At 43.1% G+C, this 25640-nt stretch overlaps 1 protein-coding gene across 9 annotated transcripts in view; it reads right to left on the minus strand.

Moving 5' to 3' along the window:
* RBFOX1 (RNA binding fox-1 homolog 1) overlaps positions 1 to 25640 on the minus strand; it is a 2066153-nt gene that overhangs the window by 83051 nt on the left and 1957462 nt on the right. For 8 of the 9 annotated variants that reach the window (XM_047839429.1, XM_047839430.1, XM_047839428.1 and 5 more), the window contains 2 exons: positions 22605 to 22658; positions 240 to 320 (listed from right to left, as the gene is read on the minus strand). In XM_047839429.1, coding sequence (XP_047695385.1) covers positions 240 to 320; positions 22605 to 22658 — 135 coding nt within the window. The remainder of the gene's footprint in view (positions 1 to 239; positions 321 to 22604; positions 22659 to 25640) is intronic. The other variant, XM_047839434.1, reaches the window with a different exon arrangement.

Genomic DNA, 25640 nt, shown 5'->3' on the forward strand with positions numbered 1-25640 from the left:
TTAACAAAGGATGACTGGGGCATCCGGGAAGTGAGCATTCAGATGTAATGAGTGAAGGAATTAGATGCTAAGGCGACAGGGAACACAGAGACATGCTTATGGGAACCAACTTCACCTTGTGGAGAGCCAAAGGGAGCGTGGAGCAGAGAGGGAGGGGAGGGGAACTTACATGGCAGGGAGGGTGATTGGACTCAGATTTATGTCACAAAACAGGAAGAGAGCCACAACAGTGGGCTTACTTGCGGAAGTATATACAAGTGAACTGGGGGCACTGTACATGGAAGATCCCTCCTGGTTTGCCTGGCACAACAGCACCGTACCTATGAGAGAGAGACAGATGGCATCTGGTTGGGGAACAGGCACACTGCACCTGAGAGTTCACGGCAACGCAAACAAGAAAGGCAGAGACACGAACACATAGCCACATCCCCGTGCCCATCGTGGGAACACCCACGGAAGCCCCATCTCAGCCGAAGGGACTCGGAAGCCCACCCTCCCCAGCCCTCCAAGAAAACGTCACTCCTTGTCATCCGGGCTTTGCGTAGTGGGGTCTGGCGGGCCCCAGGACCCGCCTTCAGATCAGTGATGGTGGCAGTGTGGCATACCTCAGAGGGAGCCTAAGAATTATCAGAGGGAAGTAGACGATAAGCCTGGCTCAGACACCACTTAGCTGTGTGATCTTGGCAAGTTACTGTACCTCTCTGTGCCTTGGGATTCCCATCTGGAAAACGGGGTGGATATACCTACCTCCAGGAAGGGTCGTGAATCGTATGGCTAGAGATGCGCCCAACACAGGGGTTGCCACCTAATCATCACTTAGCAAAGGGTCAGCACGTGCAGGGCTTTGTTTGGAGAAAACTTTTCCTCCCCCACACTTTAGACCTTCTGAATTCGTTCTTCAGGGGAAGAACAGAAGTGCAGCAGGGAGGCAATGAATGCAACTTTCACGTTCCAAGTGACCCATCTGGGGGCCCACGCTGGGCTTGAGGTGAGACAGTCTTTGGCTTCTGCGGTTTCCTACTTGTTCGCAAAAGCTCTCAGGCTTCCAGTGGGAGAGCTGTCTCACCAAGCCTGCAATTCAGAGCTGACTGTCCTCTGCCTGATTTAAAGCAAAGGGCACCGGGCTTCTCCTGGCACAATGGAATTTTACAGCGGGGAAGCACGGTGGAATCTGGAGATATCTCCTCAATCTATGATGTGTTTCGAACATCCACCCACTCTGAGGATGAGCAGGGTCAGGGATCCTCAGGGTATCAAATCCGTTCTCCTGCTGCTGCAAAGCTCACACTCGGAGACTTTGAAAAGGATGAGAGACACGTCTGAGGAACTGTCAGCCCATTACTGACGACGGAAATGGGCTCCTGTGTTTTCTGTTCACTTGCCTGGCTGGGCAAGGGCAGTGCCTCCATTTGGTTTTGGATCCGCTACCTATCGCCACAGCTGGAAGGCTTCCCCCATGAGAAGAAGCCTGCCTTACTGTGAGCTCACCTACATATGCTTGGAGACTTGCCACCCCTTGCTCACGAAGGGGTTCTAGAATCCTAAAGTATCTTTCCCAAGGTCAAAGGAAGTATAGTTAAAACTTGCAGCGTGAGTGGGGGTTTGCCAAGCAGAGAGGGACTGCCATGTGAACCATTAAGAGGCCGCCATCTTTCCTGAAGTGAAAAACGAAACACAGGTCCATGACCTCCACTCCACCATCCTTCAGGTATGGAGCCAGGATGCATGGTTCCCATGAGGAGGGCTGAGAAGGCTTCTGCAGAGCCACTTCTACCCTCTGTTCCCTGTGTTTCCCTGTGTTTTGTACATGATTTCCAGGTAAAGCAAAGCTCTATTACAATCCCTTCCTCCTTCACTGGCTCAGCCACATCCATCCATTCTTTGACAAGAAGAAGCAGCCCATGGACCATCTGAAGAAATGTCCCCTGATCCTTCTGACGCTTACCCTGGTATCCTACACTTACAGCCGGAGAAGAGCCCCCCACAAAAGTCTGGGCATGAGTGACTGACCTTCTCTTGGCAGTGAATGTATTCAGAGTCTGGTTGGGCCTGAGTCATGATCAGACTTTGCTGAAGTGATGTTTCTTTCTAGTTTATTAAAAAACAAAAAACAAAAAAACTTAACCCAACATATAAGCGGGGACTTCATTCACATGGTCTGATTTCTCTTCAGCAAGTCCTTCTGGTTTGGACAAGAAACTGGCATAGTATGGCAATTAACAGCAGACAAACCGAACACCAGATCTTTGGGGCATGGGGTCCAAAATCAACCAACAGGATGGGCTACGCACCTGAAGGACATGCCCTGACCCCCGCTCTTCTTTATCAATGAGTACCGAGTCTGACTTTGCAGACGCATCCATCTCTGTGTTCTTGCTCATTGCTAGAACCTTAGATACACAGTAACATCTCTATAGGATACACCCATGGCTGCCACATCAGCACCTTCTAGGGTGGGACCCGTGAGGAATTCCATGGGTCTCTCCTATCCACCTCTGGTTAAAAACCACTTTTCAAAATGAGATCTGAAGTTTCTTGGCGGGCCGTGGTTTCAAAAGAAACATAGCACAGTTGTAGCAAAAATATATCCAGAAGGACATTGCGGTATTGTGCAGTCAAAACCTTAGGGTCAATTTTCAACACTCTCAATGCAATTTACAGAATCCCATTGGGACACAACACAGATTCCCTCTAGAAAGCTAAATCCTGGCAGGGCATAATGAAGCTTTCCTAATGCTCTTACGCTGTAGATTCTGAGAAACTGGATTGAAATAACTTCTTTGGACGTCCTCTTGGTAGTGAAAAAAACCCAATTCCTTATGCAATAATTCTGACCTTTGTAAAACAAAACCTATACTGTCACAGGACTTGGTTTTTATTTTACCTAAAAAACATCCTCTAATTTGCAAAGTATTTATTGTATGTTCTCTTAGTACTCTGTGACCTTTTCTTGAGAGAATGCTTTGAATTAAACAAAAACAAAGAGGCAGAGAAGAACATTGTAACCTCCATGCATTTTGGGGGGCGGGGGTGGGTCATGTGTGTTGGTTTCAAAAAGTAAGTCAAATAGATAATAAGGTACATGTGGCAGCATGAAGCGTGTTTACAAGGTCATTCAAGGCACCTTGTGATACAGCTTTCTAATGAACCTCTTGCACTGCATTTTCCATCCATGCCCCATCCCCCCAACATAGACCTTTTACCTCCATTTAAGCATGAACTGTCGGCCACCATGGTGACATCCTGCACTTCTCAGACTTCTGTGCCTTTGCTTATAAAGCAATTTTACTCTAATATCCAGGCTTTTGTGGGAGGAGAGGAAGGAGGGCTTTCCTCCTTAGAATTTAAAGATGGCAACTGTGTTCAATTTCTACCACTGGATATCATTCCCTACCTAGGACAGACTGTTCATCAATTTCCACAGTATCCTTTCCTATTCTGGAATCCTCAGAATCGTTCTTAACACAGCTTCTAGGCAGTTGCTACCATTTAATCAGTTGGTGGAGGGATGAAACATCCATGCCATTCCTGCCCCATCTGTGAGGTTCAACCGTATGAAACTGACCTCTTTATGTCATCTAGGGAGGAATTCTGGGAGTTTCACGTTTAATTTTATGTAGACCCCACCCCAATTCCAACTGTGTCACTTAAAATCTCCTCTCCTTTTCCCTGTCCCCAGGAGTTAATGGGTCATTCCCCATTCTATACTCCCATCACACTTAGAAAAATCTCCCTAGTCAGTCCTTTGTCACACTTGTGCTGCAACTTTTCATTTACATACTGGTCTTAGTCACAGGGAGCCTCCCCTGGGTCAGAGCCAAACCATTCTCAACTATTCCCAGCCCGTAGCAAAACACCTGACCTTCAGAAGGATTGATGAGTATGATTAAATTATTATATTTGTAAAGACACTTCTAGATTCTTTGATAAAAATAGTGCTTTGTCCAACCAATCTTTCCTGAGGGAGCCTGCTTTTGCCCCTTGTTTACAGCTGGGGATGTGCATGCCTAAAGTCCACAAGGAGTGAGTTATAAACCTATCTGTCTACGGGATTCACTTGTTTCCTCCTCTTCTCTGGTTCTTTTTTTTTTTTTTTTTAATGTTTATTTACCTTTGAGACAGAGAGAGACAGAGCATGAACGGGGGAGGGGCAGAGAGAGAGGGAGACACAGAATCGGAAGCAGGCTCCAGGCTCCGAGCCATCAGCCCAGAGCCCGACGCGGGGCTCCAACTCACGGACCGCGAGACCGTGACCTGAGCTGAAGTCGGACGCCCAACCGACTGAGCCACCCAGGCGCCCCTTCTCTGGTTCTTTTAAGGTTGACTCAGATTAATATGAAATCTAAGCAGCCTCGTTCTGTGCCTGGCAGGAAGGAACTGGCTCCACATGGCAGACGGACACTTCGGAATAATCAGAGCCTTTGACTGTCATACTCAGTGATGCCACCATCATCAGCATCCAAGATTCCAGCAGATCTACAGGGCCGCTCCGGCAGGATTCGGAACCCTCCAGCTGACAGACAGTGAGCCAAGGTCTGTGTCTCAGGTAGGAAACCCAGCCCTTTCTTCTTACCTGAAGACTCCCACAGCTGTGGGGATCATTCTTGGCCCCTCGAGGGACATGGAGAAGTCTCAGAGGGGTGATTCCTATCACAGACAGGGAAGAGGAAGCATCTAAACTTTCTACTCTGCTGCCAACTCTTAGGTGAGGAAATTGGAGTCAAACCAGCTGGAACAAAGGTGCATTTTCACACCTCTGCCTTTACAGAGGCTGCTTCTTCTCCCCCTTATGGACACTGCTCTGGCTTCGCCTCCTAGAAACCACATCTACTTGCCTCTACTTGCCAAGTTCAGTTTCCTTCCTCTGCTTTTCTAGATTATTGTACTGATCTATCTAATGAGTGTCTGACCATGGATGCTACGAACTCCAAGAGGCCATGAATCATGTCCCAGTCGTCTTTCATCCCCATGGATCCTGGGACCTAGGCTTAGAGGCGGGCGGTGGGGAGCGGGGGAACCTGATGAGAGGAACTACAGACTTTCGGACAGGCAGCCATGTGGCACTCCCAAGAAGTACAATTAGAATGGATGAGGGCAAGGTAGAGAAGAGAGGCTGTTTTGAAAGTCTGCCCTTCCACTTTAGCACCAAATAGGCAGAGTTCCAAGTAGCCCAGTGTGAATGACTAGGCCCTTCCTGTATTTTCTGAATTCCACAAAAAAAAAAAAAAAAGAAAGAAAGAAGAAAGAAGGAAAAAATCATGTCAGAGAAACTGCTCATCAAAGAACATGTCAACCTCAACTGCTTAGCAACTTGGAGTGGCTCACTTCTCTAGCTTCGAGGTGCAGATGAGCTAGAATGTTTGGAGAGCTGCTCCTATCTCTACCGAAATAAAAACAAACAAACAAAAAATTAAAGACACAAAGATAACAACAACACTTCATTAATCTTCCAAGAGCCAATGGGGATTGGGGACGACCTACTGTGGAAGGTTCTGAGAGTCTCACGTGCTGTCTGAACCTCCACAAGCATCTCTGTGCTAATCCTGAGTCACTTGAAAACGGAGCCCTTTGCTAGGATCCTGCTTTCCAATGTCACTTAGCCTAGTGACTCTGGAAAGAGGGCTAAGAGGAAAGCCCCGCTGGCAAATGGTGAATGAACACAGGAGACCAGTATAGAGCTTCTCTGTCTCTAGTGCTCAGCTAAGGAAAGGTGGCTTGCAAGGACGGTCATTAATTGGGTGGGCACGTAGTGACATCTACCACTTGCCGGACACTGTGTGGGTTCTGGGGCCACACCTACTAAGCCTCATGCATCCTTCAAAAGAACGACACACTGTCTCTTTTCGTACTCATAGGTTCAGGAACAAATACATATACAAGAAAGTGAACAAAGGAATGGGTCTGAATTGACCCCCGAAACCTTAGACACCGTGGTTATTTACTTTGGTTTGCTGAGATCAATAAAGTTTAAAAGTAATTTTGGCATAATTTTTATTAAGCGTGACCATTTTGACTGGCAAACTGGTTATTCCATATTTTTGTTATATACTGCAGTCATAACTAAAAATGTATTACTAGAGTTATAGTAATTACAGCTAAAAACAATACTTTCATTTTCTACACAAAAAAGGAAGCCTTTATTCAATATTTGCCAAAAAAATTTTTACACTGCATTTATTCCTCCCTAATAACAGGTGTCAGGTAGTATTATTCCCTCTTTAGAGACGGGAAAAATGGCACAGAACAAGGATGTCGTTTATGAAAAGACTTATCATCAGTCAGAGGCGAATTCCAGGTGAGAAACAAGCTATCTAGACTTCTAGAACATTACTCATTTTATCAGTGACTCCTTACTTCCATTGTCACAGAAGGAGTTTTTAAGCATTGTTTTAAATTAGAATACAAATAGGAGGGACGCCTGGGTGGCTGGGTTGGTTAAGAGGCTGACTCTTGATTTCAGCTCAGGTCATGATCTCATGGTTCATGAGGTTGAGCCCCAAGCTTCAGCATGGAGCCTGCTTGGGATTCATTCTCTCTCTCTCTCTCTCTCTGCCCCTCCCTCATTCTCTCCCCCCTCTCTGCCCCTCAAAATAAATAAATAAACTTAAAAATATATAAACAGGAAAACATTGGTCCTAATTGAAAAAACTAGCTCTGAGCGGGTGACAAAGAGACAGTTCACTGAAAGAGGAACCCGCAAAGGTCCTTTTCGTAGGAGGGGTACTTTAAGAAGGTGACTGTCAGTCATGCCCTGCCCTCAGTCCCCCGCTGGTTCTTATAATCACCTGCATCATCAAAACCACCTAGGGGATTTTTTAAACACAGAAAACCAGGTCCTACTTCCAGGGTTGCATTTTCAACAGTGTCGCCTGTTGTCAGGGGACCACCCTTGGAGAAACAATGGAGAGCCAGTCGCTCAAACCTCAGTGCTGTGAGTGCTTGCCTTCCTAAAACGGGAGGTTTTCCAAGCCTGGGAGACTTTAGGAATCCCCTGGGAAGAATGTTAAGTCGTGTGCCTTCAAAGGCACCACTCCCAGAGAACGCCACTCGGCTGGTCAGAAATCTGCACTTCTGATCAGCAACCCAGGTGATTCTCCTGCTCCGTGGATGCACTTCGAATAATCCGGGCCTAAGGGCATCTTCCACAGGTGTAGGAATAAAAAGTAAAATTGGCTGAATATATCTGGTCTGAGAACTTGTGTGGGCAAAGAGATAGAGCCTATTTATTTTTTATCTTCGCTTTTTGTATGCTGACAACTTTTGTCTCTGCTTTTTTGGCATTTCGAACAAAGAGTAACAACACCCAGTCCTAACTAATCTGTCAAACTCTTTGGAGGTGGGCTGCTAAAGAAGGTATGCAAAGTCACCAACAGCATAATCCTAGGGAGGCCACACTTGATTTCCCATCCAGATGAAGACATTCTCATTTCTGCCCTACTTTTATGGACTGAAGAGTGTTCCCTCCAAATTCATACAGTTTAGTCCTAACCCCCAGGACCTCAGGACGTGACTGTATTTGGAGATAGGCTCTTTACAGAGGTAATTAGATTAAAATTAAGGTAGACCCTAATCCCGTGTCACTGATGTCCTTATAAGAAGAGTACATTAGGACACAGACCATGTGAGGATTCGGGGAGATGATGGCCATCTACCAGCCAAGGAGAGAGGCCTTGGAAGAAACCAACTCTGAGCACCCGTTGATCTTGAACCTCTTGCCTCTAGAACTGTGAGAAAATATATTTCTGTTGTTCAAGCCACCCAGTCAGTGGTGCCTTGGCATGGCAACCTCAACACACTAATACACCTGCCTGCCTCATGGGAGCTCTGCCCTGAGGATCAGTGAGGCTCTGTACTACGTGAGGGCCATTCAAGCACCAAACTTCGATGCTAGATATAGAGGTCTGGGAGGGAGCCATGTGGTCCCGGCCCATGGAGGTTATTGCCTCCAATCAACACATTTATCCAAAGTCCCCCTGAGCTGTAGATACCTTTCCCCCCACCTCAGTTATGCATTAAAAAATTGTTTTTAATGCTTATTTATTTTTGAGAGACAGAGTACAAGCAGGCAAGGGGCAGAGAGGGAGACACAGAATCCGAAGCAGGCTCCAGGCTCTGAGCTGTCAGCACAGAGCCCGATGAGGGGCCAGAACTCATGAACCTCGACATCTTGACCTGAGCTGAAGTTGGACACTTAACAGACTGAGCTGCTCAGGCGCCCCTTTAGTTATGCATTTTTCAACATAGACCAGCATTCAGCTAATCCATGTAAGAGTATTTTCACAGCTAATACTTAATGCTTTTATACATGCCTGAAAGATGAGCCTCTCTGAAGGGTTATGGCCCAACTTTAAATACTGAGGTATTTGCATTTAGGCACAGATGTTGCAGAAAATGCTGTCTGTATATTTCAGTCTTATAAAGTGAATCATGTTTTAATTGAACCAGGGGACTTCCATAGTTAAAGGAGCCCTGAAGTGAATCTGTATACAGTATAAATAATCTTTTACTCCAATTTATTATACAAGTTTGGATTTTCATAATAATTAAAAAGAAATACATGATCTCTTCTTTTTTTTTTCTTTTCACTTTTCTTTTTGACATAATTTCAGACTGTACCAAAAAAACAAAAACAAAAAGAAAAAAAGTTCCAGGAATACCATGAAGATGTCTGTACAACTTCCTCCCTGATTATCTGTGATTAAAAAACTGCTCTTATTTTTCTGCCACCAAAATTCTGGCTAAGAGTGGTTTTTACAGAAAATATTCAATTGACGCAATATGATAATAAACACATCAGTGGTAGCGATTCCAAAAGTTACTTATCAAATACCCGATAAGTACTAAGCAAACCCACTTGATGCTTAATTTGGATTATTATCCCCTACTATGAATCCTGTAAGACAGGTACTATCATTACATCTATTTAATAGATGAGGATACTGAGACATAGAGAGTTTTGCCCAAGGTCACACAGATAGAAATCTTCTAGTGCTGAATGCAAGTCAAACCAACCAGATTCCTGGACCCATGGATTTAAGGCTCATCTTCTAAATCAGGTGGAGGCAAACTAGAGCCTTTTGGCCAAATCCAGCCTAGCACTGTTTTTGGATGGACTGTGATCTAAGAATGTTTTTTTACATTTTTATATGGTTGAAAAGCAATCCATAGTATAGGACAACATTTGGTGACAAAGTGAAAAATCACATAAAATTCAAATTTCAGTATCTATCAAGAAAGTGTTCTTGGAATACAGCCACCCTTGTTCCTTTACATGTTACTTACGACTGTTTTTATCCTGCAAGACAGAGCTGAGAAGTTACAGCAGACACCTTATTGCCCACAAAGGCTAAAATATTCACTCTCCAGACCTTTACAGGAAAGGTTTGCTGACCCCTGTTCTAATTTCCCCTTTCTGTTTGGAAGACACCAAAGGGACTGCATTAGTCCCTCCCTGGCAAGCTGTCACTGACTATTTCAGAGAATATCATTCGATCAGTACTTTCTAAAATTTAACTTTATTTCATTTTCGTTAAAAACAATCAACCCCCCAAATTTAAAGACATATTCTTTGAATGCTCGCCAAAATTTTCTTTCTGATTCATTGCTGTTCACGACACTAAAACAACAAGAAAAAAATTGTCCTGTAAGATATTTGTGGAAGGCCAGCAAGGTAACCATAATGAAAACAATGGAAACACTTTTCTCTCCTAAGGTATTTGGCCTTCAGGGTTATGGCCCTTAGTATTTAGGTCAGGGCAACCTTAGATACAGCCTTGCTTCTAACATTCTAAGGGGTGCTGAATCACCTGGGGGCGATTTTACAATGCATATTCTCATCTGCAGTGGGTCATGAGAATCTGCATTTCTAATCAGATCCCAGGGGATGCCCTAGGCTGCTAACAATAGTAAAATGCTTAAGCGAAGTCAAGTACAGCTAATATTAATGATGCCACTGAGTTTCAGGTATTGAATCAGGTATGCCGTGCACACACTATGATTTTTTTTTCTTTTTCTTATCAAACCCACACGGAAAGTAAGGCCCAGAGAGAGAAAAATAGGAGACCAAACAAATCTGAGCCAGCGTGGTGTGACTCCAGAGCTCAGACTCACTAACGAAGCTCCATCTGCTTATTAATGGTGATCCTAGGTCTTTAGGTGTTGAAACATCCTCTCCAACAGTGGGGTGATAAATCTACCCCATTTGCACTAAAGCCACATCAAACAGTTCCACAGTTGCCTTCTGGCTGGAAACACCTGACTCTTCCAGGCTAAAAATGTTGGCTAGAACCTCATGATCACATTTAAGAATCTGTGATAGGGTTTTAAATCCAACCAAGGAAGCCTCTGGGCAGGATGTATCTTCTATAGATAAGAAAATCCCACTTGCAAGATCTCAGTAAGACAGGGAGGAAAGAAACACAGAGGGCGGAGAAATGGTGAACTCTCAAGGTCTCACAGTGCGGCTGAAAAAGCATGAGCTTTGAGAGTTTTAACGCTTAGTTTTGTGTTCTGGCCTCACTAAGTGTAAGTTTCTTTGATCTTCTGCAAGTCCCTTAACATCCCAGACTTGGTTTTCACATCTGTAAAATAGGGACAAAAAAACCCTACTTCACTGAGAATTGAAAGGATCAGATCTGCTACACGGAAGGATTTGACAAATCGTGGATAGTAAGTGGCCCCAGTAATAAGCATTATTACTGAATAATATATATAAAGAACTTACAGTATTATTATATTACTATGACTTTGAATCCCCAAATACAGCACTTTGGGGCTACTTTTGTCCCACTGTTCCTTGAAGAATGGGGAAGCATGTTGACGGCTGCTGAACTGGGGGGTGTGGCCTCAGAATGCTACATATAACAATGAATGGAGAGCATTTTAAGGTTGGGAATTAATTGCCAACATTTACACTGGGGGAATTTCATGTCACAAGACAGGTGTCTGGCTTCTCTTGAGGAATCAGGAGATGGGGCTGCATGGGTGTGGGCCCCAAATCGCCTTGTGGCGGAGCCTCAAAGGGGGATGGGGAGAGGACACCCCTCCCTGGAACTGAAATGTGACCCCTTCAACTACATTCATCTTGCATCTCGTAAAGACATTTTAGCTTGTAATCTATTATGAAGGAAACAAATGAGAAATTGCACTTCAGCTAACATGTGTGGAGTTTACAAGTCTCTGCAAATCACCCAGACTGCCTTTCTCTCTCTCTCCCTCTCTCTTTCTCTCTTCCTCTCTCCCAGTTTCTCTCTTTCTCTCTTCTTCCTAGGGATAAGAACCTCTGAGATGCTGCAGAAGCCCCAAACCCCCCTAGATGGCTTTCCCTTGGGACCCCTCTTCTATTTCACTTGCTAGTACAGAGCTGTATTTTAGGGGGAACCGAAGTATTTGTGGAATGGGGGTAGAGATTCATCCAGAGTCCCCTTCCCATCCCAGTTTAGGTTTAAACTCCTGACCCCACTCTTTTGGTAAGAGCAGAAAATGTACTTCCACTTTGAGTCTCCCAAAGAAAAATCAGATACATTTGTTTAAACAAGCTTCCCACACCGCAAACACACACACGCACACCCGTGGGCTGAAAGCAAATAGAATATTTCAGCTGGTGAAAACGGTTTTCAAAAATGACAAAATTAATTCAGAAGGTCTTTACAATATCATATGTCTATCAAACAAACACTAGAAACACACAAATAGACTCATCTTTTCTTTCCCCCAGAGGAAATATCAGTGATATTGGGGTGTTCCTGTTTTTAAAACAACACTGGGTTTAATATAATGGTAAGCGTACATCGATTAACCTCTGCGTTGGGTTTAAATGTAAAACCCATTAACTAATTTAATCTCCTCCAAAAAATAAAAAAATAAATAAAAAAAAACAGCCTTTGGCATTATTCCCTGAATAATCCTTGTTCAGTCTCCGTAATGGTATACTGTTTAATGAAAAACTCATTAGATTGTAGCATACGGCATAATTAATTCTGCCTGATTCTTTTGCTGTGAACAGCTAATGCAGATGCTGGGTTCCATTTTCCATTGGCTTTATTAATTTTTCATAAACCAATATTTCGACTGTAATGGGTTGTAACAGGTCCACAGAAGTTCTAGAAATGCATTAACTGTCACCCACGTAGTTAATTTAAGTAGGATTTTGCTATTTGTGTTGTTGGTTCTTCAACAGTACATTTTTAAAAGACGGCTTCATTTGATGCTTAGAGAATGATTATCTACATATAATTAACATACAGGGTATTAAACAATATTTGGCCAATTCGTCTTTATTTATATACAACTTAATTGGTCGGGCTAATAACACTGAACTATAAATTTTGACAAGAACGCAAAAAGTGGCAAGCACCAAAACTGCGTGATTTATAATCGAATGGCGACACAAGTTAAAACATTAAAAAAAGAAAAATGAAATCGTGTCATTTTTAAAGTCTGCAGATTTGCTTTTCTAGGAAGAGATCGGGACAAAGCCAGAAAACAAGTTTTATAATAGCCTCCGTGTCAGGCACTGGCTTAGTAATCCTGGGGTCTGTCTGGAGCCTGGTCTCTACAACGGCTGAGAAGTTGCTGATTCGGTTTAACCTCTTTCAGCCTTTTAGGGCTTGGTTCACATATTTGTAAGAGTCCTCATGATAAGACTATTATTTGTTTCAAGGGCAGATAGGAGTGCTAATTCATCGCTGGGTGGTCTTGTTCGTTTTATTCTATGTTTTAATTATCAGAGTTTTCAATGGTTGCCTGTCACTCAAACGACAGATTCCAGAATCCACATTCCTTTTATATAGCATTGTCAGGGCTTTTGCAACTTTTCTCTAGAAGGTACCCTCTGATCTCAACAAATCAGTACTTCTCAGCTTTGGGGGGGAACCTGATTTTGCCACAGAAATCTCTATATCCAGTGCAGATCAAGCACCTGTATTTTTTTTTTTTTTTAATTTTAATACTTCTCAATGGATTCTGCAGATAAAGGTTGAGAAACCCTTCTGGGTTCTACCAAACTCCTTCTAACTCACCCACCACAAAGATCTTTCTTCATTTTCTTCCCAGGAGAACTCTTCCTTATCCTTCAAAACCCAATTAATACCCCCTCCCTAGCTCCTAATGCAGAGAGGGTTGTTCCTTTTTTAGCGTTCTGGTGGGCAGGCATCATCATTTATTATACATTAAGTTTATCTTTCTGCCGCTCTCAATGCTCTAAGGAACTTCAGAGGGATGAGGGGCTCCCCCAGTGCTTACCACACTACCTAGCATTTCACAGGCCTTCAGCACTGCGATTCTGCCCGCCCACACAGCTGCACATATTCACTGACTGGCCCTTTATCGAAGACATTTGCAGACTCCTGCTCTAAGTGAAAAGCCACACATTTTTTTCTCTTTCATAACTAAATCCAGCTTGATCTTTTCTCCTAGAACCAACACACGCAGTGGTAAGTCTCATCTTATACCTTCCTTCCTCCTGACCACTACATTCATGACCTTCTATATATATGAGCTCTGTATTCTGAGTTCGCAACCAGCTTCTCCTTCTTCTCCCCCACCCGCCTCTCTCTCCTCCTTTTTCCTCCTCCCCCTCCCCTTCTCTTTCTTCTCCTTCTCTACCTCCTCAACCCCACCCCTCCCCCTCTTCCTTCTGTTGTGTAGGAAAGGGGTAACTCCACAGGTCTGGGCTGCTTAAACCCTGCACATTCCCCCCAGGATGCTTGTCTTCAGGACTGGCCCTTGGACACCTCCTGGTAGATGAGTTGTAAACCCTTGGAATATTCTACCTGATAAAACTGTTTCTGGGTGCCTGAGGCCTTGGGCCACACAGTACCAGTTTGATAAGATAGTTTCTGGTAGCAATGTGATTTATGGTGAATACTTCCTTTTGCTCTTTGGGCTATGGTTTGAGTAGTTGAGGTCAGTCATATGGGGGCTCCACATCTATGGGGCTGCCTCCCAGGAAGCGGATTGACATCCAGCTGATGACACTTTGTGTTTGCCATCAGGCACCACTGCAGGGAAAGTTAAGCACATTGCGTACTTCCACTGTAAGGGTGCACCCAGAGGCTTTTGCCTGGTTTCTTCTAGATTCTAACTCATTTGCTCTTTTCCTTTGCTAATTTCTTAAAAAAAAAAGTTTATGTTTATTCATTTTTGAGAGTGAGAGAGAAAGCGAACATGAGAAGGGGAGGGGCAGAGAGAGAGGGAGACAGAGAATCTGAAGCAGGCTCCAGGCTCTGAGCTGTCAGCACAGAGTCCAATGTGGGGCTCAAATCCTTGAATTGTGAGATCATGACCTGAGCTGAAGTCGGATGCTTAACCGACTGAGCCATCCAGGTGCCACTTCCTTCGCTGACTTAAAAATTTTTTTTTTCAACGTTTTTATTTATTTTTTGGGGGACAGAGAGAGACAGAGCATGAACGGGGGAGGGGCAGAGAGAGAGGGAGACACAGAATCGGAAACAGGCTCCAGGCTCTGAGCTGTCAGCATAGAGCCCGATGTGGGGCTCGAACTCACGGACCGTGAGATCGTGACCTGGCTGAAGTCGGACGCTTAACTGACTGCGCCACCCAGGCGCCCCTTCCTTCGCTGACTTTTAATCTGTACCCTTTTGTAATAAATCAGAACTGTGACTAAAAGAGCCTTGCTGAGTCCCTAAGAGCACATCTAAGCAAACACAGAGCCTGAGGATGGTCTCATGGACCCCTGACACAGTTCTACAGCATACAATCAAGCTTTATGCTTTTTCCATTCTGGAGTCAAAAATCACAAAGTAATGCCCAGAAGAGGAAACATTTGAACGAAGGTCTCTTTTTGATTGCCACTGATGACTACAGATGCTTATCCATCTTTCGCAGGAGTTACTGGTAGGGCTTGAGAAAGATATTTGGTGCATATGTGACATTTTTACTAATCTGCTTCTGTCAGGACAGTGGTCCCCGACCTCAGCAATATCAGCATTTTACACCAGATCATTCTTTGTGGTGGGGGCTGTCTTGTGCATGGTGGGATGTTATGCGGCATCCTTGGCCTCCACCCCCTAGACGCCAGTAGCCAACACCCCATGCCCTCCCCCCCTCAAGATGTGACAATGAAAAAATGTCTCCTGGAATTTCCCAGTTCCTCTGGGGGGGGGGGGGAGATGGCAAAATTATTGCCAGTTAACAATCATTAACCCAAGATACTAGATTAACTAAAGCATATGTGGGAGGTAATGTGTAATAAAATGGGATGGGCTTTGGAATCACTAAGATTTGGCTTTGGACTGAGCTCTTGAAGTTTTGAAGTCAACAGCCTTGTACAACATAACGTTACTAGATATCTCATTTATCTGCAGAATGAAGGAAATGACACTTGTCCTCCAGAGTTGTAATCTCTGTAAACATATGTGGAGATCCCAACGTGGAGTCTGGCGTGCAGCAAATAATATTACATGCACAGATACTTGTATTCATTTTCAGTATGTTCTATGACCTCCAGGATAGAAGACACGGCAGGCATATCCCAGTCTAGTCCTACTGAGTAAGCTGAACAAGGTAATGGAAAGTGTGGGCTCTGAGGTCAGAAAAAAATACCTTTATATAAGAAACCTATTTTTTTTTTACATACTAGTTCTGTGACATAAGGAATGAGATAAACTCTTCAGTAAGCCCTGGTTTCAAAATTTCCATACTGAAGAGAATGCTATAACATTTTTATGAGGATTCAAGGAGAGGCAAGGTGTTTTGCACGGTGCCTGGCTCGGGTCAGTGCCCAGAGTGGCTTATTTATTGTTGCTGATGTTTTGGGTTGCTCCCTTTGAAATCGATCCAGAGCCAGAAAGGCAAACCTCATCTTCCTCCCATGGTGCCGACTCAGGGCTTCTCCTTTAAGAGTCCTGTCACTTCCTGCTTGGGGGAGGCCTCCTTGGTAGACTTTCCGTGCAACAGAATGAGAACTAATTTTATCGAGGAAGTGTAGTTCTGAGCACATAATCCAGTTCTGATCCTATTTGAAGATCAAAATTCCCCAAAGATTCCATCCAAGCTGAGCTGCATTCCTTCCGTGGGGCAGGGAAGGAAGGACACCGGTAAAAACTATGGCCAAATGTGGGCAGGGATGGAGTGCAATCTGATAAGACAGATGGGGAAAGGGGAAGAGAGAAGGCAAGTGAATTGCAACCAAAAGGGGAGGCGGAGGTAAACAGATGTAGGAGATAAAGTCTTTGAAGTGGAACATTTCTAGGCTGAAAATCCTTTGCTTGGGGACTTCAATCTGAACTCTTCTGTTTCAGTTCACTGAAGTGCACTGCATTTGAATCTGGCAGATGTGTGAATTATACAAAACACTGCAGAGCCAAAGGTCACTGTTCATGAGGCACCATTGCTCTGAGTCTGGTCGAGGCTGGTCCTTTGGGTGGATGTGGGCATCGTTAGAGCCACTGGGGATGCCCGCATGTTAGCTGCTTTCAGGGGCTCCGAGTGGTAGCAGACACCTTTCAGACCCACATCACGTTCTTTCAGGATGCTAAGGTAGTCACCCCAAACGCATATGCTGTACCTGGGATTTGGGCACATCATTCCAAGCCCAACCCAAGTCTGGGATGGTGGCCAATAAAAGGAAAGCAGCCTGTGTCAGGAACCCCAGTTATCACAGGTTCTGACAGTCTTACTTTTTTTCAGATGCTATTGTACCCAAATTGCAGGAGGGGAATTGGAAAGAAGTCCATCCAAAAGTGCGGCTAAAGGTCATTCTCTCTATGACCCCTTATGGGGGGAGCCACCAGGGGGGAGACCTACATCTACCTTCTTTTGACTCAATTCTTATATGTGAATCATGGTTCACAGTGGCCAAAAGCCCATAGAAAACCAATACCTTTGTACGGGTAATCCAAGGTCAAATACAGCTGCCCTTTCGAGATAAGCAATCACAGAGTGCTACATCCAACCTCTTCATTTTTAAACTTCATACTGAGATCCCAATCCACTTTCCCATCATCTAGCCTGATATCAAGGCATGTGGTCTGTGGGCAGGTTTTTACCGATGTGGACACAAACAATCTAGGGAACTTCGGTGATCACACTAATCTCCTATATTTTGATTTTACTTTACAGTCTATAAAATTCTTTTCCACCCATTATCTTATCTGATCCTCCCTATCACCCCAGGATAACCCAGTTTCAAGACCTGACCACCTTTAAAATGTGACTTTGCAGCCAAGCCTGCTTCTTTTAGTACTTCCCCCCCCAGTCTTGAAACCAGAAACGTTTATTTTTAGGAGGAATGTCCAATTAAGGGTCGCTTCCTACTCCCCCTTGCAAAAAAAACCCAAAACTGCTAATACTAATGGTATTCCCAGAAGAGAGTTCACCACCATCTTCAAGGTTTCTAAGTTGATTCGCCCTGCATCTCTCTACTTTGTTGTCTTTGGGACCTAACCTGCATCTCAGGTTTGCATTGCATTGGTAAGTCTTTTCCTTTCCCTATTGACTCGTGGAGTAATTTAACTCAATTCCAATTTTCCTTTGCAGGCGGGGTGTACAAACTCACATCCACGGAAGTGAGTTATGTGTGTTCAAGTGGTGCCTCTTATGAATCTTGTTAAGCTTTGCCGCCTTATAGCCCCACTGATGGAATATTTAATCACAGAAATGAGTTGGCAGATATGATATACGGTGTGAGTGAGCTTCTCTGCCGTCTTACCGGCAATTGAGAAACGGACGAATTTGCCATTTGTCAGTACTGTGTCGACAACTGTGTATAACCTTCTGTTATTTATTTTTACTTTGTTTTACTTATGTATGAAGATTAAAGGTGCGTGCTTTCAATCAACAGTTTCATTGGCCAGATATCATGATTCTCCATAAAAGGCACCACTGTTTTTTTTTTTAATCTTTTTATTAGATAGTAACGGAATGGCTCACAATGAAGGGGGAACCCCTTTTGATGCCTCCTCATTGAGATGATTAGAAACACTATTTCTAATTATATTAAGTAACTTGAAGCATGCTACTGGGAATGCATAATTTGCAGGTAGTGTACTTTGATTTAATGCCTTCAATTTTTTTTTTTTTTTTTTTTTTTTAACATTTATTTATTTTTGAGACAGAGAGAGACAGAGCATGAATGGGGGGAGGGCCAGAGAGAGAGGGAGACACAGAATCGGAAACAGGCTCCAGGCTCTGAGCTGTCAGCACAGAGCCTGATGCGGGGCTCGAACTCACGGACCGTGAGATCGTGACCTGAGCGAAGTCGGACGCTCAACCGACTGAGCCACCCAGGCGCCCCCAATTTTTTTATAAGTCTAAAATGGAATGGTCTTAGATGCTGGCTAAAGTCTTTGAGATCTACCTGGACATTTTTTTTAATTGACTTATCAATGATTTATCTTGAGAATAAGCCCCAAGGAGCCCAAGGATGATTAGATGTAAGCAAAATAATCAATGCCTTGCAGCTTTGTAGGAAAACATCCACTTGTCTTTGGAGGAGATTCATAGGATATGCCTATTTATGCATACCTGCTTCTGAAGACTAGTTCTGGATTGAGCATTCTTCCAGGTGGGACTTGGTAAGAGTTCAGAAAAACACCCGAAATGAAAGGCCTTTCACAACGTCTTTCTAAATGCTTCCCCTGCTATGTGTGTGTGAGGGAGAGTGTGCGTAATAATTTATCAAAGCAAATTAATACTGTTCAGTTGGTAATTAAAGATCCTCATTAAGAGGTGCTTCTGCCCTCTCCACCCCAACCCTGCGTTAGCAATAAAAATGCACTCAGGGCGTCAAGAGGTTATATACGAAAATCAATAACCTGCCATTTTATAATTAAAGAGAAAATAAATGTTAGGGAAAAGTCCACTAAATTAGGAAAATTACCTTTAGGAGAGATTGAAAATATTGATTTTAATTTACAAAATATGTGAACTTTTCATGCCCCGTTCTGAGAGACAATTGGAGGCTGGGTTGTTAATTCTGCATAAGCTTCAGAAAATCGATAATTATACTATGGGAATATCATGATATTTGTCATTAACACAAAATCTTATATAGAAAAGTGCCTAATAAGCCTGGCTTTCTATCTCAGGCAGATACAGGGTTGGCTTGCTAAATATCCACAGCGAATCAATGACAAGGTCTTCATTTCGGCTTTGAGGCACGCTGGAAATTGCAAGAGAAATCCAGGCTGTGTTTATAGTTGGGGGAATTCACAAAGCCCCCTAAATCCTTAGCCATGGATATTCAAGTGGATGATGTTAGTAAGTATACCTGCATAGGGAAATGAATACATGCCACATCTGCATTTGCATCTATGCATTAAGGTGCCCGTAACTTTTGACGTAAGCTAGCTAGATTCTCAGTGTTTATGGGTCTTCAAATATTTCAAAGGACTTGTTCTGGAGTGTTGGATTTGCAGCAACATTTCCCCACATTTCTGAATATCATGTACTCTGTTGACCTCCATATACAGATAATATAGGCAGAAAGAGAAAGTTCCTGATTATTAAGGATACCCCGGGTAGTAGCAACACTAACATGCATATACAGATTTCTCAAGTGACACTTACTCATGCCCCCCCCCCTTTTTTTTAGATTTAAGTTTATTGGAGCATCTCGTAGAAATAATTATTTGGGTGCGTGGACTCCTTAAAACTGCCCCTGACAGAACCAGTTAACTCATCTGAATGTGGAGGATATGGTGGCCGTGGCTGTTGGAACAATCCAACATTATTATTTCACTCCTCTTCTTTAACTGGACTGGTTTGGACATAGAGCTGTAGTTGCCTGATCTACCACCACAGGCCACACTCAAGAAGAAGTATGACTTCTAGTATTCACACAAAAAGATAATGAAGGGGGCGCCTGGGTGGCGCAGTCGGTTAAGCGTCCGACTTCAGCCAGGTCACGATCTCGCGGTCCGTGAGTTCGAGCCCCGCGTCGGGCTCTGGGCTGATGGCTCAGAGCCTGGAGCCTGTTTCCGATTCTGTGTCTCCCTCTCTCTCTGCCCCTCCCCCGTTCATGCTCTGTCTCTCTCTGTCCCAAAAAAAATAAAAACGTTGAAAAAAAAATTAAAAAAAAAAAAAAAGATAATGAAGCCATATTAACCCAGTTGTAAAGAACCCAGGCTCTTGGTTTTACAGTCTAGCTAGCTTCTTACCCACTTGAAATCTTAGCCCTTTAGTGCTAAGGTAGTCTACGTACTTTATTTTTTTTTTAAGTTTATTTATTTATTTTTAGAGAGAGAGAGAAAGGGAGAGAACAAGCGGGAGAGGTGCGGAGAGAGAGAGGGAGCGACAGAATCCGAAGCAGGCTTTGTACCACCAGCAGAGATCCGGATGTGGGGCTCGAACTCACAAACTGTGAGATCATGACCTGAGCTGAGATCAAGAGTCAGACACTTAACCAACCACGCCACCCAGGTGCCCTCGTACTCTATGTACTTTAGTTTTCTCACTTGGAAAACCGCCGTGAGGATTTAAATACATTAATTAAGGTGAAGTGCTTGGAACAGTGCCTGACCACAGATAATATTCAAGTAAATATTAATCTTTATTGTAACTTGTTCGTAGCCACTACTCCCATGATGTAACTTCTGCAGCTGGGCTCAGGGCTGATCTGAATGGCTGTTCTAACCTTCTAAAAGTCATGCAGGTTAATTTATTCTTGTATATACAAGTCAGTGTGAATGGATTCTTCTGTCCTAACGTCCTCTTCAATACCCACAGATATGCAGTGAGGTTTGAAATCCCTTCTAAAGGAGAGGTTTGGTGTTATTTTGGTTGCTTAGGTCAGATGACCAGAAACTACACTGCATGGGACCAGAAACATGGACTTCTCCCTATCCCAAGTCACACATTTATACCCTATCTCATCAGATGACTTCTTGCTTCTTGTTCTGGACTCATTCTGGGGAGAATAATGCCCTTATGGCAGAGAGGGAAACGTTCATTTATTTGCTTTCATTTGCCCAATGTTTATGTATTGCTTGCTATGCACCACTCTTCACATATTAACCCATTTAATTCTAATAAACACCTGTGAGTTTGTTACTATTATCATCTTCCGCTTAACAGATGAAGACACTGAGGCACAGAGAGGTTAAGTAACTTGCCTAGAGTCACACAGCTGGCCAGGATTCGAACCTGGGCTGAGTACAGTGTTCACATTCCCCACTTTGCTAAATGTCCTCTCAGTGAATGAGTTCCACCATACAATCATGGAAAGACTTACAGATAAGTTTTTGCTCCCCCAATAAGAGTCAGCACAGCTACTTTACAGGCATAGAGCTGCTGGACTTCACCCAGGCTTGGGGTAGAAACCACATGTGAGGAACAAACATTGCCTGTCCAAAATCCAGAACTCACCTATCATCTTGGGTTTTCCCAGATTTACCATTTTTTCTTTGTCAAGTTGATTACTCTGCTGGATAGCTATCTGAATATCCCATATTCTCCTGTCATGCACTAGGGTTGATTCAGGATCAGAAAAATGACAGAAGGCATCCCGGAAGAAACCAAGCAAGGGGTAGGACTTACTTACCATCAAGAGGTCACTAAGTGAGTGGATCTAGACCAACAGGTCATTTATTTCTCCTTATTAAAGAGCAAGGGCCCCATCAAAGAAAGGGTTCTTTTCCATACCCGCGTGGAAACTACTAAAATTCTAAGGTGTTAAACGCAACCTTGTTTTTTATTTTTTTTATTATTTTTTAAAATGTTTTTATTTATTTTTGAGACAGAGAGAGACAGAGCATGAGCAGGGGAGGAGAAGAGAGAGAGGGAGACACAGAATCTGAAGCAGGCTGCAGGCTCTGAGCTGCCAGCACAGAGTCCGACGCGGGCCTCGAACTCACAGTGTGAGATCATGACCTGAGCCAAAGTCGGAGGCTCAACCAACTGAGCCACCCAGGCACCCCAAATGCAACCTTGTTAATGGACAACACGATAACAGGCAGAAGTAACAGGCCAAGCAGACCCAGTCTCAGCCACTGCTTCTTCTGGGTCATTCTCTCTCAAAATGTGATGACCAAGTTTTCTACACAGATTTCCCGATCAACCGCTAGCTGGAGGGTAGCAGGGAAGGGCCAAGGGGAGAGAGGAATATGGAATTGCTAAGGAAATGTGATGCATGGAGAAAGAAAGACCACTTCGTTTTTTTCTCGTTTTCTAAATAATCCTTCTCTTGGCAATTTCAACTCACTGCCACATTAGTGGAATAAGTGAGCCAGCTCAGCTTCGCTGGGAAAAAAAATGCGACCCCACACGGAAACGTATGGCAAAAAACACATGGAGGGATACTAAATAAAAGTGGGCAAGAACAGCTCCACGTTCGTTCAACATACCCTTGAACAAAGCCTCGATGCTTTTTTGAGGCAAAATCAATGGAAAACATCATAAGGAGCAGGGGCTCCACGCGTACCTCACAGTGTAAAACACATACGTGATGCCCCTTCGTTTTTTAAAGGGTTTTAAACACTTTTGGTTTTGCTTTAGGAAAAAAAAAAAAAACAACAGTCCCTCTGAACTTCTGAGGAGAGGGATTTTACTTGGTTCAGATTATTTCATGAAACCTATTCTCTAGTAGCAGGCAAAACACATTGAGAACAGACGAAGAAGAAGTCATGCACGGAGGAAATTTTTACCTGCATAGAATTCGGGGCTGTAGACCGCACCCACAACTGGATTCAATTTCCAGCCTTGAAACAAATACACAAAAACATGATTATCACATTTGATTCAACAACTCATATCACTACAAGTGAAACACAAATCAAATGGGGTGGTGTATATATATATTTTTAATTTTATATTCAGAGGGTATATAGTCTGGGGATGCATAAAAATGATTTGTAACCTATACCTGGGAAGGCAGATTTATGCCTTTCTTTGATTGGCTGCCAATACAAGTTAATAGTATGGAAACTATTGACCAGCTACAGGTGAACTTTTTGAAAATGATGTGGTGATTAATTTTCTCCCATGCTAATATTCTCTAGAACCACTATAATAATTGCAAATTTTTTGTCTTCTTTCATGGATCACTGCTAGGTAATCCGTCATATGCCCCTTTGCATTTAGTCCCCCAAAATTTGAAAGCTCACATAAACAGAATTCTTTGCGGATACATATTCTGATAATTGTCATTCCTAATTATGACCCAGAGAATTCCGAAGTGCTTTTTACATCCCAAAGAAAATGACATTTATCCACTAGAGATTAAGTGTGGAATACATTTGAGCACATTCAGGAACCATAAAAATTCTTAATCAATGCATGATATCTAAGGTAACTTTCAAACAACCTGTGTATAAGAGGAACAGAATCCTGTAATTTTCCCAGTGTTCTGGATGGAGCATTTTCTGTCAAATGAATCCTGGCCCCTTAGGAACTTTTACTCAAGAAAAGAACATACAAGAATATTTGCAAATTGAGAAGCTGTGCACATTACACACCCATTGGGCATCATTTAGGGAACAACCTCCAAAGAATGGCCACGTTTTAGGGTTTGGTAATCATTTCCTGCTCCTGCTGCTAAGTCTTTATGAAAACATCCATTAAATAGAATTCCTGAAAGATAAAGAAGGTCAGGTGTGCTGCCTTTTACGGAAAACTTTGTGTCCTTGGGCCGAGGGTAAAACACCCGGGGTCCTTTAGCAAATGCTCCTGAGAAAAGGCAATGGTGAAAGGTGGGATGTGAGAGAAGGTATTTCTGACATGGAAAGCTCTTCCCAGATGAAGGGGTAGGACATCCTATCATCTGACCTAAGCGATGCACCTGTAAGACCAGCCAAGAGGTAGCCACAATCTACTCATCCTTTAAGGAACACACAGGTTCAATATCTCAAGAGACAGGCCCCTGGATGGACCAAAGAACTTTCTACAACTTTCCAAGAATTTTCTGTATCTAAGAGCTTTCATCCAACTTGAATAAGCTGGCAACTTTACAGCCCCCAGGAGGGTCTTAAGATAGGATTTTTCAAAGTGCTATGCTTGCATACCTGGGAGGCTTATTAATGGAAATGTCTGGCCCCATTTTCACCAGAAAGAGACATAAAATTCTGAGATGTGTTGCCCCAACGGTTTCTGAAACGTCACACTGACACCTTCCTCTCTTACATTAACCACATCTTGTCATATAGGAATTTCTATAGTGATATAAAAATAAAAATTATCTGGCACATTTCAGAAAATGTGTTTTATGAATGTGGACAATGACTTCAGTTTGACCAACTAAAATTCCACTACTTCCTAAAAAAAAATACCCAATTTCTGGGGACATGGGAACTAATGTCTACATTTCTAGACCTTGGAATCAAGCCCAAAATAGAGAAAACTGGTTGAAATTAAAGTTTCAGGATTATATCGACATATTTAATGGTCTCCTTCCCTAGTCCTTCACAGAAGTCTGGATTTGTGAAAGAAGTACATAAGGACCCATACTAAATGAATAATTAAGTTATGAATTGATTACTCTTTTTCTTCGTCCTTTTGCTCCCCATCTTACACCCTGCTCATGTCCCTACCTTTTCCAGATAGTGGAGACAGGGTCTTTTTGTTACTAGTGAAGTAAGATTTTGTTTCTTGTATATGTCCTTATGAGGTCCCTTAAATACTCCCTTTTGCACACAGGTCTGTGACACACCATTCGCTGAATGTTGACCCACTGATTAATTTTGATGGAACTCTCCGAGACTCTAAGTTATGCCAATGGCCTTTCATTTTCTCACAGAAACAGATTTCTCAGAGGTATCTAAGACTATCTTAAATCACGTTTCTCTCATCTGCCTTTATTTTCCTCATTTCCTTGAAACCTCCTATGTATCTATCTACCTACCTACTTACCTACCTGTCTATATATCCACTGATCGATCCATCCATCCATCCATCCATCATCATTTTTTATCTTTATTCTCTCTCATCTATCTATCTATCTATCTATCTATCTATCTATCTATCTATAATCTATCTACATACCGACCTATCTGTACATCCATTGACCTACCTATCTATCCATTCATCTATCCATCTATTATCATTTATCCCTATCCTCCTTCTCTCTCATCTGTTTCTATCTATCTCTCTATCTATCTATCTATCTATCTATCCATCATCGATCAGCTCTTGACAAAGTTTACCTGATCTTATTTAGGCCTCCATTGTCTTCCCAAAGCAGGCTACTTAATGCCGCTATCTATCTATTAACCAACTTACCAACTATCTACCAGTTTACCAAGTCTATTCATGGAAAAATTTCATTTAATATATAAAGGCATTCTGCCTCATCAGGAGACACATGCCATCTCCTGTCTGCAAGTATTTATTGAGGGAAGTAAATGATAGGGTCTCCTTCACAAGAAACCAGCTTGGAATCTGTGAGCTGCAAAATGAAATGTCATGGGAGCAATAGTGCAGGTTTTGTCCTGCTCCCTGTCACTGGCCCTTCTTCCTAAACAACGCTGCTGTGCTTCCACTGTAGGGAAAACAAAGGCCTTTTTGACCCACACCACAGGCATGATAACCCAACTTCTCACTTCCCTACACCCTTGCAGCCTGCTCCTCATCAAGTCTCCCCACATCAGCAAATGACACTTCCATCTGCTTGGTTCCTCAAAACAAAACTCTTGAAAAATAATTTCTTGATTCTCCCCTTACTCTCATATCCCACCTACAATCCACCA

Source organism: Prionailurus viverrinus, chromosome E3 (assembly GCF_022837055.1).
Source record: "Prionailurus viverrinus isolate Anna chromosome E3, UM_Priviv_1.0, whole genome shotgun sequence".
Classification (NCBI taxonomy): domain Eukaryota; kingdom Metazoa; phylum Chordata; class Mammalia; order Carnivora; family Felidae; genus Prionailurus; species Prionailurus viverrinus.